The sequence below is a fragment of the Anopheles marshallii genome, chromosome 3, assembly GCF_943734725.1.
Source record: "Anopheles marshallii chromosome 3, idAnoMarsDA_429_01, whole genome shotgun sequence".
NCBI classification, from domain to species: Eukaryota; Metazoa; Arthropoda; class Insecta; order Diptera; family Culicidae; genus Anopheles; species Anopheles marshallii.
The window spans coordinates 80,040,259-80,051,847 of record NC_071327.1 but is presented as its reverse complement, the minus strand read 5'-3'; the positions used below and the strand labels follow the sequence as shown (position 1 = coordinate 80,051,847).

The 11,589-nt window shown below is 45.5% G+C and overlaps 1 protein-coding gene across 1 annotated transcript; it reads left to right on the top strand.

The window, feature by feature from the left end:
- Window positions 1-2,218: 2,218 nt before the first annotated feature.
- On the top strand, window positions 2,219-11,238 carry LOC128713216 (pseudouridylate synthase 7 homolog). The gene is made up of 4 exons (XM_053808077.1): window positions 2,219-2,331; window positions 9,054-9,227; window positions 9,286-10,916; window positions 10,991-11,238. Exons 1-4 carry the CDS (start codon window positions 2,219-2,221, stop codon window positions 11,236-11,238), a joined length of 2,166 nt encoding a protein of 721 aa, XP_053664052.1.
- Window positions 11,239-11,589: the final 351 nt, after the last annotated feature.

The following is an 11,589-nucleotide window of genomic DNA, read 5'->3' as shown; positions in this document are numbered from 1 at the left end:
TGGAATAAGCTTCATGGCCACATCCTAACAGAGTGAGTGATTTACCAACCTATCCATCATCTAGACATCTTTTAGCAGGTCCTGGAACTTCTACAGTTCGATCGATTGGTACGTGATCTGCGTAATCAGTCGCTGGATTAGACCTTCCCCAAAACGTTCGATCCAGGACAAACCTTTATTTCCTTTATTATTGCTTATTCCTTTATTTCCAGGCTTTTTTTTATTAATTTCCAGTAACCTCGTCATTCACTGCTCTGGGCGTGACAAGCGCACACGCTGCAGCAGGAAACATGGTCGTGATTTGTATGTTTTGCGTTAGCCCGCTGGCACGCCGTTGTGTGTCATGTTGTTTTGTCAGTTTGTCCATGTCAGTTTGTGTAAACGAGGTAAATGGTTCATTTTTCATTTCACGTTCTGCTGGGCATTTCGCTTCCTGCCATGCGCGCCTTAGAACAGAACTGACGACCGATGTTAGTCGAGCTGTCCGATTTAGAAGCAAATCCGAGCACAGCACGGTACGGTAGCCTCGCCGCTTCTCGCAAACGAAAACTGGATGTCCTTCGAGCGGACCCCAACCAGGGTGTGTAAGATCGATTTCAACTGGTGCAACACTCGGGCGACTGCAGCAGGTAGCGGCGTAAGCAAAATTGCAAGAACAGGTTAATCCAGCCATGGGTGACATTTCATTTGCCACGATTTGAAACAATGTTATCTGCTTCCAACTAACCTAGCCTGCAGTGGACATTCGAGAGCAAAAAAAAATCACAACATTCTGCGACTAATATCTCTAGCCGACCGAGAAGCGCATCCTAACATTCCCACAAACCTTTCCTCTAGTGGCACAGAATGTCAGTAAACCGGCAACGCGTCGGAAAATTGAGCAACAAATGTGACATTTGTGTAGAGTGTGCGATCTTCCCATCTTCAAACCACAGCCCATTATGCTTCCATCTTCCATGGAGGGATGGAAAGCCTCCACCATCGACCGATGGCTCCATTCAGACGTCCATTGTTTTGAGATTTTTCCTCCTTTAGAGGGCTCGCTGTGAATCGAAATAAATTATCATGGAAGCAATCGCGTACCCGTTTCTCCCGCACCGACCGAGGGTCTAAAACATCACAATAAATTGTCAATAATGGACGCATGGTAGCGGTGCCTTGTAAGGGGAAATGTTTAGGTCTGCAGCTTGAGCAGTGCAATGGTAACAGTTCCCCGCTAGTCTATTGACGTTTTGTGTTAAGCGGCTGTTTGATCACATCCAAACGGAAGAACGTTACGATAGGTTAGGACCAACCTCGACAGACACGATGCGATGGGAACATATTCCCAACGGGGAGGGAAGATTTTACAAGTTCAAGCCTTTTTGCAGCAACCGTCAGCTAGCTGGATGGGAGATCTACGAAAGACCACACCAATATCCTTCCCGATGGTAACCTTCCATCTGCCCGCGGGTGGAAGTAAGTATTTATATTTAAATGGGACATGCCAAGACAAGATCACGCCGCTTGACGAACGAATAAGACATATTCCTTGTTGGGGTTTCGTCTGATCGCCGCTAAAAACCTCCGCCTCACAGAAGACAGGCAGGAAGAAAGTGGCTGCCCGTCCGAACGACATAACCTCCATCGGAGAGCTTTTGTTGGATGGCAACGCGTTCCTTGCTCCACAAGCGACGTACTCCCGGTGATGCTCATGTAGTTCCAAACCAGACGCTACTACCTCCGCGCTGTAATAATTTATATCGTTTTTTATTTCTATAATCATCGTGTTCTGTCTGATTTAATGCAGTAGATAATTGCTAACGAAGGGCCCCACACTGGCGGAAACCACTGGGCAAACCAAGCGAGCCGGAACGTGGAAGAGTGGAAAGGTTAAGGCACGCACAATATAAAACGAGAAAATCGTGTAGAACGAAGGCAAACAGACTGACGATCCGGAGCCTTCAAGATGTGGGTACACCTTTACCCTTTGTTCTTGCTTGATGCTTTGGTTTTCAGTTCCTTTTTTTTTTATTCGTGTCTACTTTCCATCGAATAATGCCGCTGCTGTTGACATAGCCCAATCGGCTCCGTTCAGTAGCGTATTTTTTGGGCTCCTCTTAAAAGCCACTCCTCGCCCACCAAACGGAGCCTTACTTTCTTATCCAGCCGGGATCTCTTGACTCTCGCTCACGCTGATACTTACGAGCCTTGAGCGGGATGGCCAGAGCGAAAGAAAATGGATGTATCAAACTCTATTAGAGTGCTCGGCGACGTCACAAACCACGGAAGTGTGTTTGGAAGAAAACGAACAGCACCGCCTCCAACAATCGGCAGTAGCGATGGGCTACGGTAAGGGTGGAAGATTGTAGAAATCTGTACCATTCATCTTGATTAGCTCCTACTTACCAGCTCCTGCTTACCTCTAGTTCTTGCAGAGGATCACTCTATACGATGCTCCAACAAAGATCACTCTAAGACTAGCCCCGGAACATCCAGCCACAAGATGGCGGCTGCTGGACTAGCTTCGAAACATCTCCACCGACACAGCGCTGGATCATTCCTGTACGCCATCTTCCACCATCTCTATTGTGCGCAAAGCCCGCGGTCGTCTGCAGTCAGCGTCTGCCCGTCAGTGCAAAGAATGACTGAACGAATTGTAGGATAGGCCTCAAAGATGCCGTACCCACACTGCCGGCGCACGAAGATGCTGAAGAATACGTAATCAACTGTGACGACTGTGCAGCGCCGTGCAAAGGCTCACCGGAGGCTCATCGGTAAACTTAACCGGTTTAGCAACATGTCACACATTAAATGTTCCGAGCGAACTTCGATTTGTGCGCCGGCCACACCATCCAATGCCATCCCCCAGACATCCGCCGCCCGATAATCGTCGAGGCAGCAAGTTTTTTGCGCTCCAGCTTTTGCTAGAACTCGTTCCCATTTTAGCGTCCATCGACTCTTATCGAACACCGCACCGGCGCGATTGGACTCAGAAGACTCCCTCGGTGCTCCAGAAGATCTCCGGGACTTGCCTTCAATCCTTGCTTACCATATGGTGTACCGTTTGCGTCCAGAGGGCTCGTTGCCATTGTACGCTCAGAATCAAACACGTACGAGCGTTTGAAAACAAAAAAAAACAACTCAAGATCCTCCTCTTGACGGCCAACGATCTCCAATCTTTTCCAACAAACCCCCATCGGACGAACCCAGTCCAAGACCATGGGTCGTGTGTCCCGGGAGGAAAGCTCACTCTCTACCCTATTCACGATTAAACCGTCCGGGCACGTACGCCGCGAAACTCGCCGTGCAACTATTCTTCGACTCTTCTGACGCCCTCTCGGTTGGGTCGCTTCTTGTGTGTGTGTGTGTGTATGTGTGCCATCTTCGCCATATCTGGCTACTCTTCATCCGCTTTCGCACAGGATCTTTCGTCGGAGGGTTTTTTTTTTGCTTTCTTGGCGTTGTTTATGTCAGAACTATTCGCTTGCGCGGGGCGTGATTCTAACGGGTCTTTTTCGATGCTATTAAAACGTATCATTTGGTAGCCATGCGTACTCTTAACCCTTAAAAAACATACACACACACTCACAAACATCACACATTAAATGTCCCCAACCGAACGAATCTTGACGCTAGACAAGGTGGCTAAAGCTGAGGTGTGATCTGGGCCGCATAGATAAGTGGCAGCACGCGCGCCTGCACATCGGCCAGGGGAGGTTCGGTCTTGTCTTTGGTGCAGTGATCTCGGCCGATCCCCGGAACCGATATAAATGTCGTCGCATCGAGTTGCGCGCATGGCCGCACCTACGCAGTTCATGTATCGGGGCGCATCACAAATGTCACATTTAAGCGCCAGGCACGCCACTTACGCCCGGCGATGAAACCGGGCATATGTGGACCGGTGAGGCATCAGGGCTCTTTGCGCACATCTTCGCCTTCGTTGGATCGCACCAGGAAGGATAAAAAAAATCGGTACGTGTTTAATGCGCTTTCCTTTCCTGCGTTCAAAAAGAAAAGACAACAGTACGTCAGTCGCGAGCAAGATGCCTCACGGCGAACATTTAATCGAATGCAGCAAAGAACGCATAGGGCACGATCACGATTCGCCCAAGACGATCTCGTCTCTAGCAGGGAACGGAGGGGGGAGGTACGGGATGAGGGATGAACCGTACCGAGCTCGCTTAATCGACGATGCCATTTCACATTACACCGTGCGACAAGGCGATAGACATCACATCAGCTTCGCGTTTGTCGTCCGCCGTTACAGCGGTCGCCATTTACGAATGGGAGGAAAATTTGCAGTAGTAGCGCTGCGGTGAAAATGATTTTCGAGATCGAGCAAAACAGGGAATCTCCACGAATTACCGCTTCATGCTTCACCCTTTTGCTACCATCACCGATCACCGATCATTGAGTAGAACGTCCTGGCGCGTGAGATAAAAATACTTCCCACTAGACGGTTCCCGTCGTGGTGTTCCAACCCCACACCACACCACCGTTCCCAACATCGCCGAGAGGGAAAGGTAAAGCCAGTGTGAAGAGTTTTCATTCTTCACGTTAATTTGGCACCGGCAGAGGCACGGACAGACGGACGCGCGCGCGCACCCAAACAAAAATCTGCGCATCAGCGTCTACGATCTGCCTTTTTGCTGGTATTGCTGGTACGCCCGAGGTGTATATGGAAATAACGCCCCGCAGACGGTTCAGACGACACGCTGCCGCTGGTTTTGATTATTTCGTCCACTTTTACGCTACGGACGGTGGATGTTTGCTTGCACGGCGGCGGGTGGCGTGCGGCAGAAGACGATAATCCTGCCAGTTTTAATGGGGTGAATGTTTAAGTGGTGCAAAAATTCAGTCCACGAAATGCGTGAAGGCAAGCAGTTTCGTTTTCCATACCACTCGCATTGTGAAACAAATTGCCGAATGCAAGCGGAAAGGCTGAAGGTGGAAATTGTGCACGCAACGCAATGGAGAAAACCGCTTGAATATGGAAGGAAACTAAAGTGAAGATAATTTAAACAATTATTTATACGGTGAGAAATGGCGTTGAATGACTTTTTTCAGCATTAATGGTGCATACAATTAAAGTTTGTACGCAAAACGTAAATAATGTTACGCCTTTTGTACATTAATGCTTCTGCTATATCTTTATATCGGTACAATCATTCAGTGATATCATCTTGCCCAACTCCATTCTGTTTTTTTTTGCTGTTGTGCTAGATTCAAGGAACAATAAATCTATCGATTAATCTGATCTCGAGTCAAATTGTTGCTACTACCTGCCACCGGTGGTTGATATTTGATTTCATCTTCCCTTTTCCCCTTTCGCCCAGCGACAAGCCATTCGGTTCGTTGGAACGCAGCATCTGAAAAACCGGTTGGGTTGGCTAGAAAATACAACCCATGGATGTGTCCATGGCGCGAGTTGCGAGCAATTAAACGACAACAAACGCACAAGATGACCGTTCGTATTCGATCGGAATGTGATCGATCCAGCCAATGTCCAGAGTTGTTGCGGCAAAAGGTGGACCAGCGGCAGCAGGAAGTCATCGTTGTCTCATCTATCAGAACATCAAGTTCAAGATGGTGGGAGACCCACTAATAAGGAGGGGGAGGTGCCCGGAATTGTTTATTTGTTTCTCAATTGACCTTGATCTAGACGAACATGCGACTAACGATTGAAATTCCGCTCATTGGCAAACCACAATTGAGCATCTCGATCACGCACGCACGGGTAGCGTGTGCATTACAGTGCCGCATGAGCAATCACTGTGACTCAGCTGCATCAACGGTGATTTTTCACGGAATTATGCCCACTCGAATTGCTGGCGAATGTTAAATGGTTGAGATTTCTCATTGGAGTTGGCAGATTACTTGTCAATATCCCTGGAGCTCGACATCCAATTGCTGTCCAAGCCTCAATACAATGTGGCAAGCGGAATTGAATAGAAGTAGACATAAAATATTATTATACAGTAACGCCATTCAATGCTCAAGAATGTGATAAGTGATAGAGTCATTATAAGATAGAGTCGCCATAGGAATACGTACACTATTTGATTGATTTGACAAAAACTCATCCACCACAAATTGCTTCATTTTGGACTCTGTACCTTCAAACTTGGTGCTGGCAAGGTATAATGTTCCGCTTAACATCATATCAACACAACCTTGATCACATCCACACACTGATAGACAGTGGCGGGCGATAATGGGCGCCTATCGGGGGAGAAGGGCGCGTAATGATGATTATTATACGCTTCGCCATCGAAAGTGAATCGATCGGTACAGAACCCACCAATCATGTCTAAATTGTAGCCCAATTCATGGTTCGCGGGTGAGTAATTTAAAGCACAACTCAAAGCTCACGTATCTCCGAAGAACGGGCAGGAAACAAATCCTCAAGCCTTGCGCGTGTGCTCCGGTGAAGATACCCGGCCAAAAAAGGTGGGATGTACTCAAATCCAGAAAAAGAGCTCACTTATCCCACCCAAGGAAAACTCAAGAAAAAAAACGTGGTGGAAACGGAGAGAAAATTAGAACAAATTCAACTATCTAAATCCAAGCACGAGTACGAGATTCCCATGAGCAATGAACGGATACGAAATAATCGCCAGCATCCTGCGGCCTTCGAGATTTCAATGATTGTGTATACGAGGAGGAAAAGCGTTTTTCCTTTTGTGCATAATTTACATAGTGATTTAATTCAACTTTTTTGAAATAAAAATGAACCAGTTCCGTTCCTGACTGCTTCTTTCTTACCTTTATCGAAGACGTGATGGTATTCTTCTTCGTCGTTTTCTGTGGCAGCGTTTTTAAATTTCCTTCACACGTGTGGGTCTAGCAGAGTGCCATGCTTTTCCGTTCCGTAAGGCCTATAATTGCACCTTCAATGTATCTCGCTTTACTTTAACGCACAGCACACCTAATCGATCAGCAAACGATCACGCGTTCGTGGTAAGAAAAAGGGTCCTTTTCCTTTTTCTTCACTTTACACATCACACCAGCTTGTCATGTGACACTGGTGCGGTTTTTGTTTTTCGTTGCTTCAACCACACGATGCTTTTTCTATATATTTTTTTTTCTCTTTATTATATGCTGCAGTTTTCCAGCAAATAAAAGCACGAGGGTAAGATTTCGAAATTGAACGATAAAAAACCAAAGCAACTAAGAATTCACCTAACGCAGCTCGAATCAAATTTCATTCTTTTGCATGCCTTGGTGGTTAATGCACTTTTTCATACGTTGAACTTTTTAAACATTTAACATACCCGCACACACACACACACATGGTCACCGCGCCGTGAAGTTGCACAAGAAATTATCGTCACGTTGCACTTTACTTTAACCGGGCAATTTTTTGTTTTCCTCTTGCTGCTTCTTTACAATCTGCTTGCGTTCGCATCAAAGGCACTGCACTATCGTAAAGGCACTTAAATATGCGATTGATGGTTTTATATGGGCGTTTGTTTGCGTCGTTTTTTATCAACAATTTGCTGCTGCTGCTGCTTCTTCTTCTTCGATATTAATGTTTGCACTTTTCTTAGCACACGCGCGCACCAAACACCCCCAAAACAGAAGGATAATCTTGATCGATGCAGTTTGGATGGATTATATCAAGCCTGGTTCGATCCGCGTAAATTGAGCGCACAGCTCACTGCTCTCACTCTCTCACTGCCGTATGCGGGATCACGCTCTCCCTCACGCAACAGCGGTACGTCGTTACAAAAGCGGGGAGTAAAATCAAACACAAAAACACAACACACATACGCACGCCGCTTTACACACAACTACACAACGCGCGCCGAGAGCAAAACGAGTTTTTCGATCGTTTGTTTCCTGGTACTTGCTGAGCCTTTTTGTTTTTCTTTTACTATCGTTTTACGATATATTTCTCGTTTTATTGCCAGCGTGTATTCTGGCCGTATCTTTTCCCCAAACGCTGGTTGCGTGGTTTTTTTTTCTCGTTTCTTTTCCACTAAACGTATGCCAGTGCACGGGATGAAGAAGATGCTCGGTAGGAATTGTTATGGCGTGTTTGTTTCAGGTGCTTTTGTTTACGGCGTTGATTCCACCCGCAAGCGTTTCCGATGGCGCGCATTAATGGTACCGATTGAATCCTTTCACGATCAACTTGTACTTTCTTCACCGTTCCTCCATCATTTGTAACCTCTCAACTGTACTATAGAGCACCTTTCAGTAGCCACAATCTAAGACCACCTTATTTTACACTTAAATCACTATATCAGAGCACACTATCAGATAACAATCATGGAACAATTGTGATTGATCTTTTATAATAAGAAATTACATTTTTTTGTTTCGAAATGCCGGCTAAACAAAACGAACTCAAACACACGACTACAACGGACACGCTTTCGTCCATGCGCTTTGGACGGTGAGAGAGTACTAAACGCGCGCTATTCCGATGCTGAATTGTGTTCTTCTACCACACGCATCGTGTTTCTCTTTCTTTCTCAATCATTTAAGCATTTGTTTACCTTCAGTTCTGCGAGAGATGGCCGCGCGCTCATAATCTCTCGTATTTCCTCCAACTGTTCAAGAGGGATGGTAGTGCGTATGAAAGAGACATTCGGAGTTTTCTTTCCCGTTTTGTCATTCGCATTGCGGAATGGAACAGGTTTATTTTGGACATAATTTCGAAACTACCATCAGTTTGTAAATATTTTTATTTTTCCGTCATAAGTTGAATGTTGGGACGCTTACACGAATTTAATTTTTATTTTAAACACTGGTTCACAGCATATCTCTCTATAAGCATATACAATTAATATTTTTGGGGCCAGTAACTACCCAGCACAATGAAGCTGTCCCGTTGTGCTTAAATTAATGCAGTCTGTTCAGCGCCAATCAATAGCAAACGAAATCAAAACGTCAAAATAATCCCAACAAATCGCACGTTGTCGACAAGCTTGCCGGTTCGAAAAGGGAAATACTTATATTGACCAGTGAAAACAAGCCTTTTGTGCACTTATTTCAGTACACCTTTAATCGACGATGGAACGAAAACGATTTAATCAAAATAAGCGTCCGCATGGTTTTCCCAGGCATGGGCCACCAAGGCATGGCCCTCATAGGCATAACGCCAGCAATCATAGCACCGGGAAGAAATTCAATCATTCAAACGATACCATACGGACGTCCTGTATCGCGGAAAAAGACATCTTCTGTACGGAATATGTTTCAAAGTTGGAAGGATTCCAAGGTGTTCTAAAGTCCAGGTTAGTTCGTGATTTTCAAAGGTTTGCATGGTCAATGATACCCGTTCTCATTTGATAGATTTTCAGACTTCCACGTTAACGAAATTAGCGCTGATGGCGAAGAAGCGATTCTAACGGATGTTTCCGTAGTACCAACGTTAGAATTGGAGGCTGAAAATGTGCCTAAAGATCAGAAAAAGGAATTAGAGCGCTTAATCGAAGTCGAGAATTTGGATCGAATTCAGGAAATAGTCGATGGAGTCGGAGAGCCATCTGTGAAAATAGATGCTACTAACTTGTCGAAAGAGGATCGGACTGCAATACATAATTGCATAAAGGACGTTTTCGGTGCTGCCGTTGTGGGGTCGACCGTAACCGAAGGAGATCGCAAGTTGATTCAGGTCACAAAGTATAACAAATTGCAGAAAAAAGATCGACGAGAAAAGTGGAAATGGCCCCATGAGTATACATACTTCCTGCTTTACAAAGAAAATATTGACACGATTCAGGCGACGCTGCTGCTCAGCCAAAGCTTATGCTGTCCCCCTTCCGTGTTGACTTACGCTGGGACGAAGGACCGACGGGCTAAAACTACACAGTGGATGTGCATTAAGACGCGAGAGCCGGCCAGGATTATTCAAGCTGCACGAAGTACTGGGTGCGTTACCGTTGGTAACTTTTCGTTTAAACCAAACGTTCTGAAACTAGGACAACTGCAGGGTAATCGGTTCCGCGTTGCACTCCGTCAAGTGACTGCCAGCGATGAAACCATCAACGATTGTATGGAAGAGTTCCGCAAAAAGGGATTTATCAATTACTATGGCCTGCAACGGTTCGGGAACTGTGCTTCAGTGCCCACGTACAAGATCGGTATCGAGCTGCTCAAGGGTAACTGGAAGGAAGCGTGCGATTTGATATTGCAGCCGCGTGAAGATGACCATCCATACATGGTGCAAATGCGATCGATTTGGGCAGAGACTCACAATGCTTCGGAAGCATTAAAAAAGTTGTCCCCAGCGAATAAATCGGTCGAAGCGTTACTGTTACGCCGGTTGGCAAATTATGGCGCAAAGGATTACATGGGGGCCATTGGGTATTTGCCGCGAAACGTACGATTATTGTACTTGCACGCATATCAAAGTTTGATTTGGAACCGTGTTGCTTCGGAACGCATTCGAAAGTTTGGTTTTCAACCGGTAGAAGGTGATTTGGTTTATGTGGACAATCACGATAAAGCAACCATTGCACAGGCGGAAGCAATGAGCGGTGACGAAGAAGGCGATTTAAATGCAATTGATGCACTTCAAGCAGAACAAAACGAGTCTAAAGAAGAGGATGGTGAGAGTGGAAGAACAGAGAAATCCTACTTCAAGAATCTTGTACGACCCCTCACCGCAGACGATATCGCATCGGAACGATACACTATGTTCGATGTAGTATTGCCTCTTCCCGGGCATGATATAACGTACCCGAGCAATGAATGTGCCCGTTGGTACGAGGAGTCAATGGCCGAAGATGCGTTATCGTCGGAAAAATTGCAGTTAAAATCGAAAAGTCTTTCACTTGCCGGTGCTTATCGGAAACTGTTTGTCCTGCCTGAACGTTTGGAGTGGAAAATTGTACACTATGTAAACGCCACGGACACTCTTATTCTTTCTGATTTGGATAAATTTAATAAACTTCCAGAACCACCGTTTGTTGAGTGGGCAGGTGAGTGGGCAGCGCGCGGTTTACTTTTGCTTCATTTAATCATTTAAATTCATCTCATTCTCGACCTTCCACAGCGAACGAGTCGGCTCAGAAAGCGGTTCTATTGGACTTCCGACTACCTACTTCCACATACGCTACGATGGCTTTACGAGAGATCTTGAAAACCGACACCTCGTCGAGTAATCAACGAACATTGGAAAAATTAGGCCAAGCAGCCGCTAAGGCAGAAGAGCTGGATAAGGAAAAAGAATCTTCTCCACCAGTACCGAATGCAGACGACGAACCGCAATGCAAAATAGCGAAACAAGACGGGGGTGAATAGTTCTTTAAGCAAACTGCTTGAAAGCTAAAGGACTTTTAAATAGCTTTTGAAAGTATCCTTTTTGGCAGTGATGATAACGGTATGATACAGACAGTTCCGGAGATACATTAAGTTACGCGTATCTCGAATCACCCAGTGCAATATCGATGAGATTTGTAAGTGAGAAGGTCGATTTCCTTATTTACCTCAATACATTCAGCATTTATAGTGACTTTTGAAAGGAAAACAGTAACAAATATTGAAAACTAATTACAATAAAATTATATCATTTTTGCCCCTTCTTTTTGTTTATGCTTGAAATTAATTTAGTAGTCAAAGTTCAAAAACCACATATCTCCGTATCCGCGTTCA

Excerpts from the sequence above, each read along its gene's own strand:
- LOC128713216 (XM_053808077.1), top strand. The coding sequence starts at position 2,219 with ATGGATGTATCAAACTCTATTAGAGTGCTCGGCGACGTCACAAACCAC. Across the intron at positions 2,332-9,053 it reads GGCAGTAGCGATGGGCTACG|GCATGGGCCACCAAGGCATG; the intron begins GTAAGGGTGGAA and ends TGGTTTTCCCAG. Across the intron at positions 10,917-10,990 it reads ACCGTTTGTTGAGTGGGCAG|CGAACGAGTCGGCTCAGAAA; the intron begins GTGAGTGGGCAG and ends GACCTTCCACAG.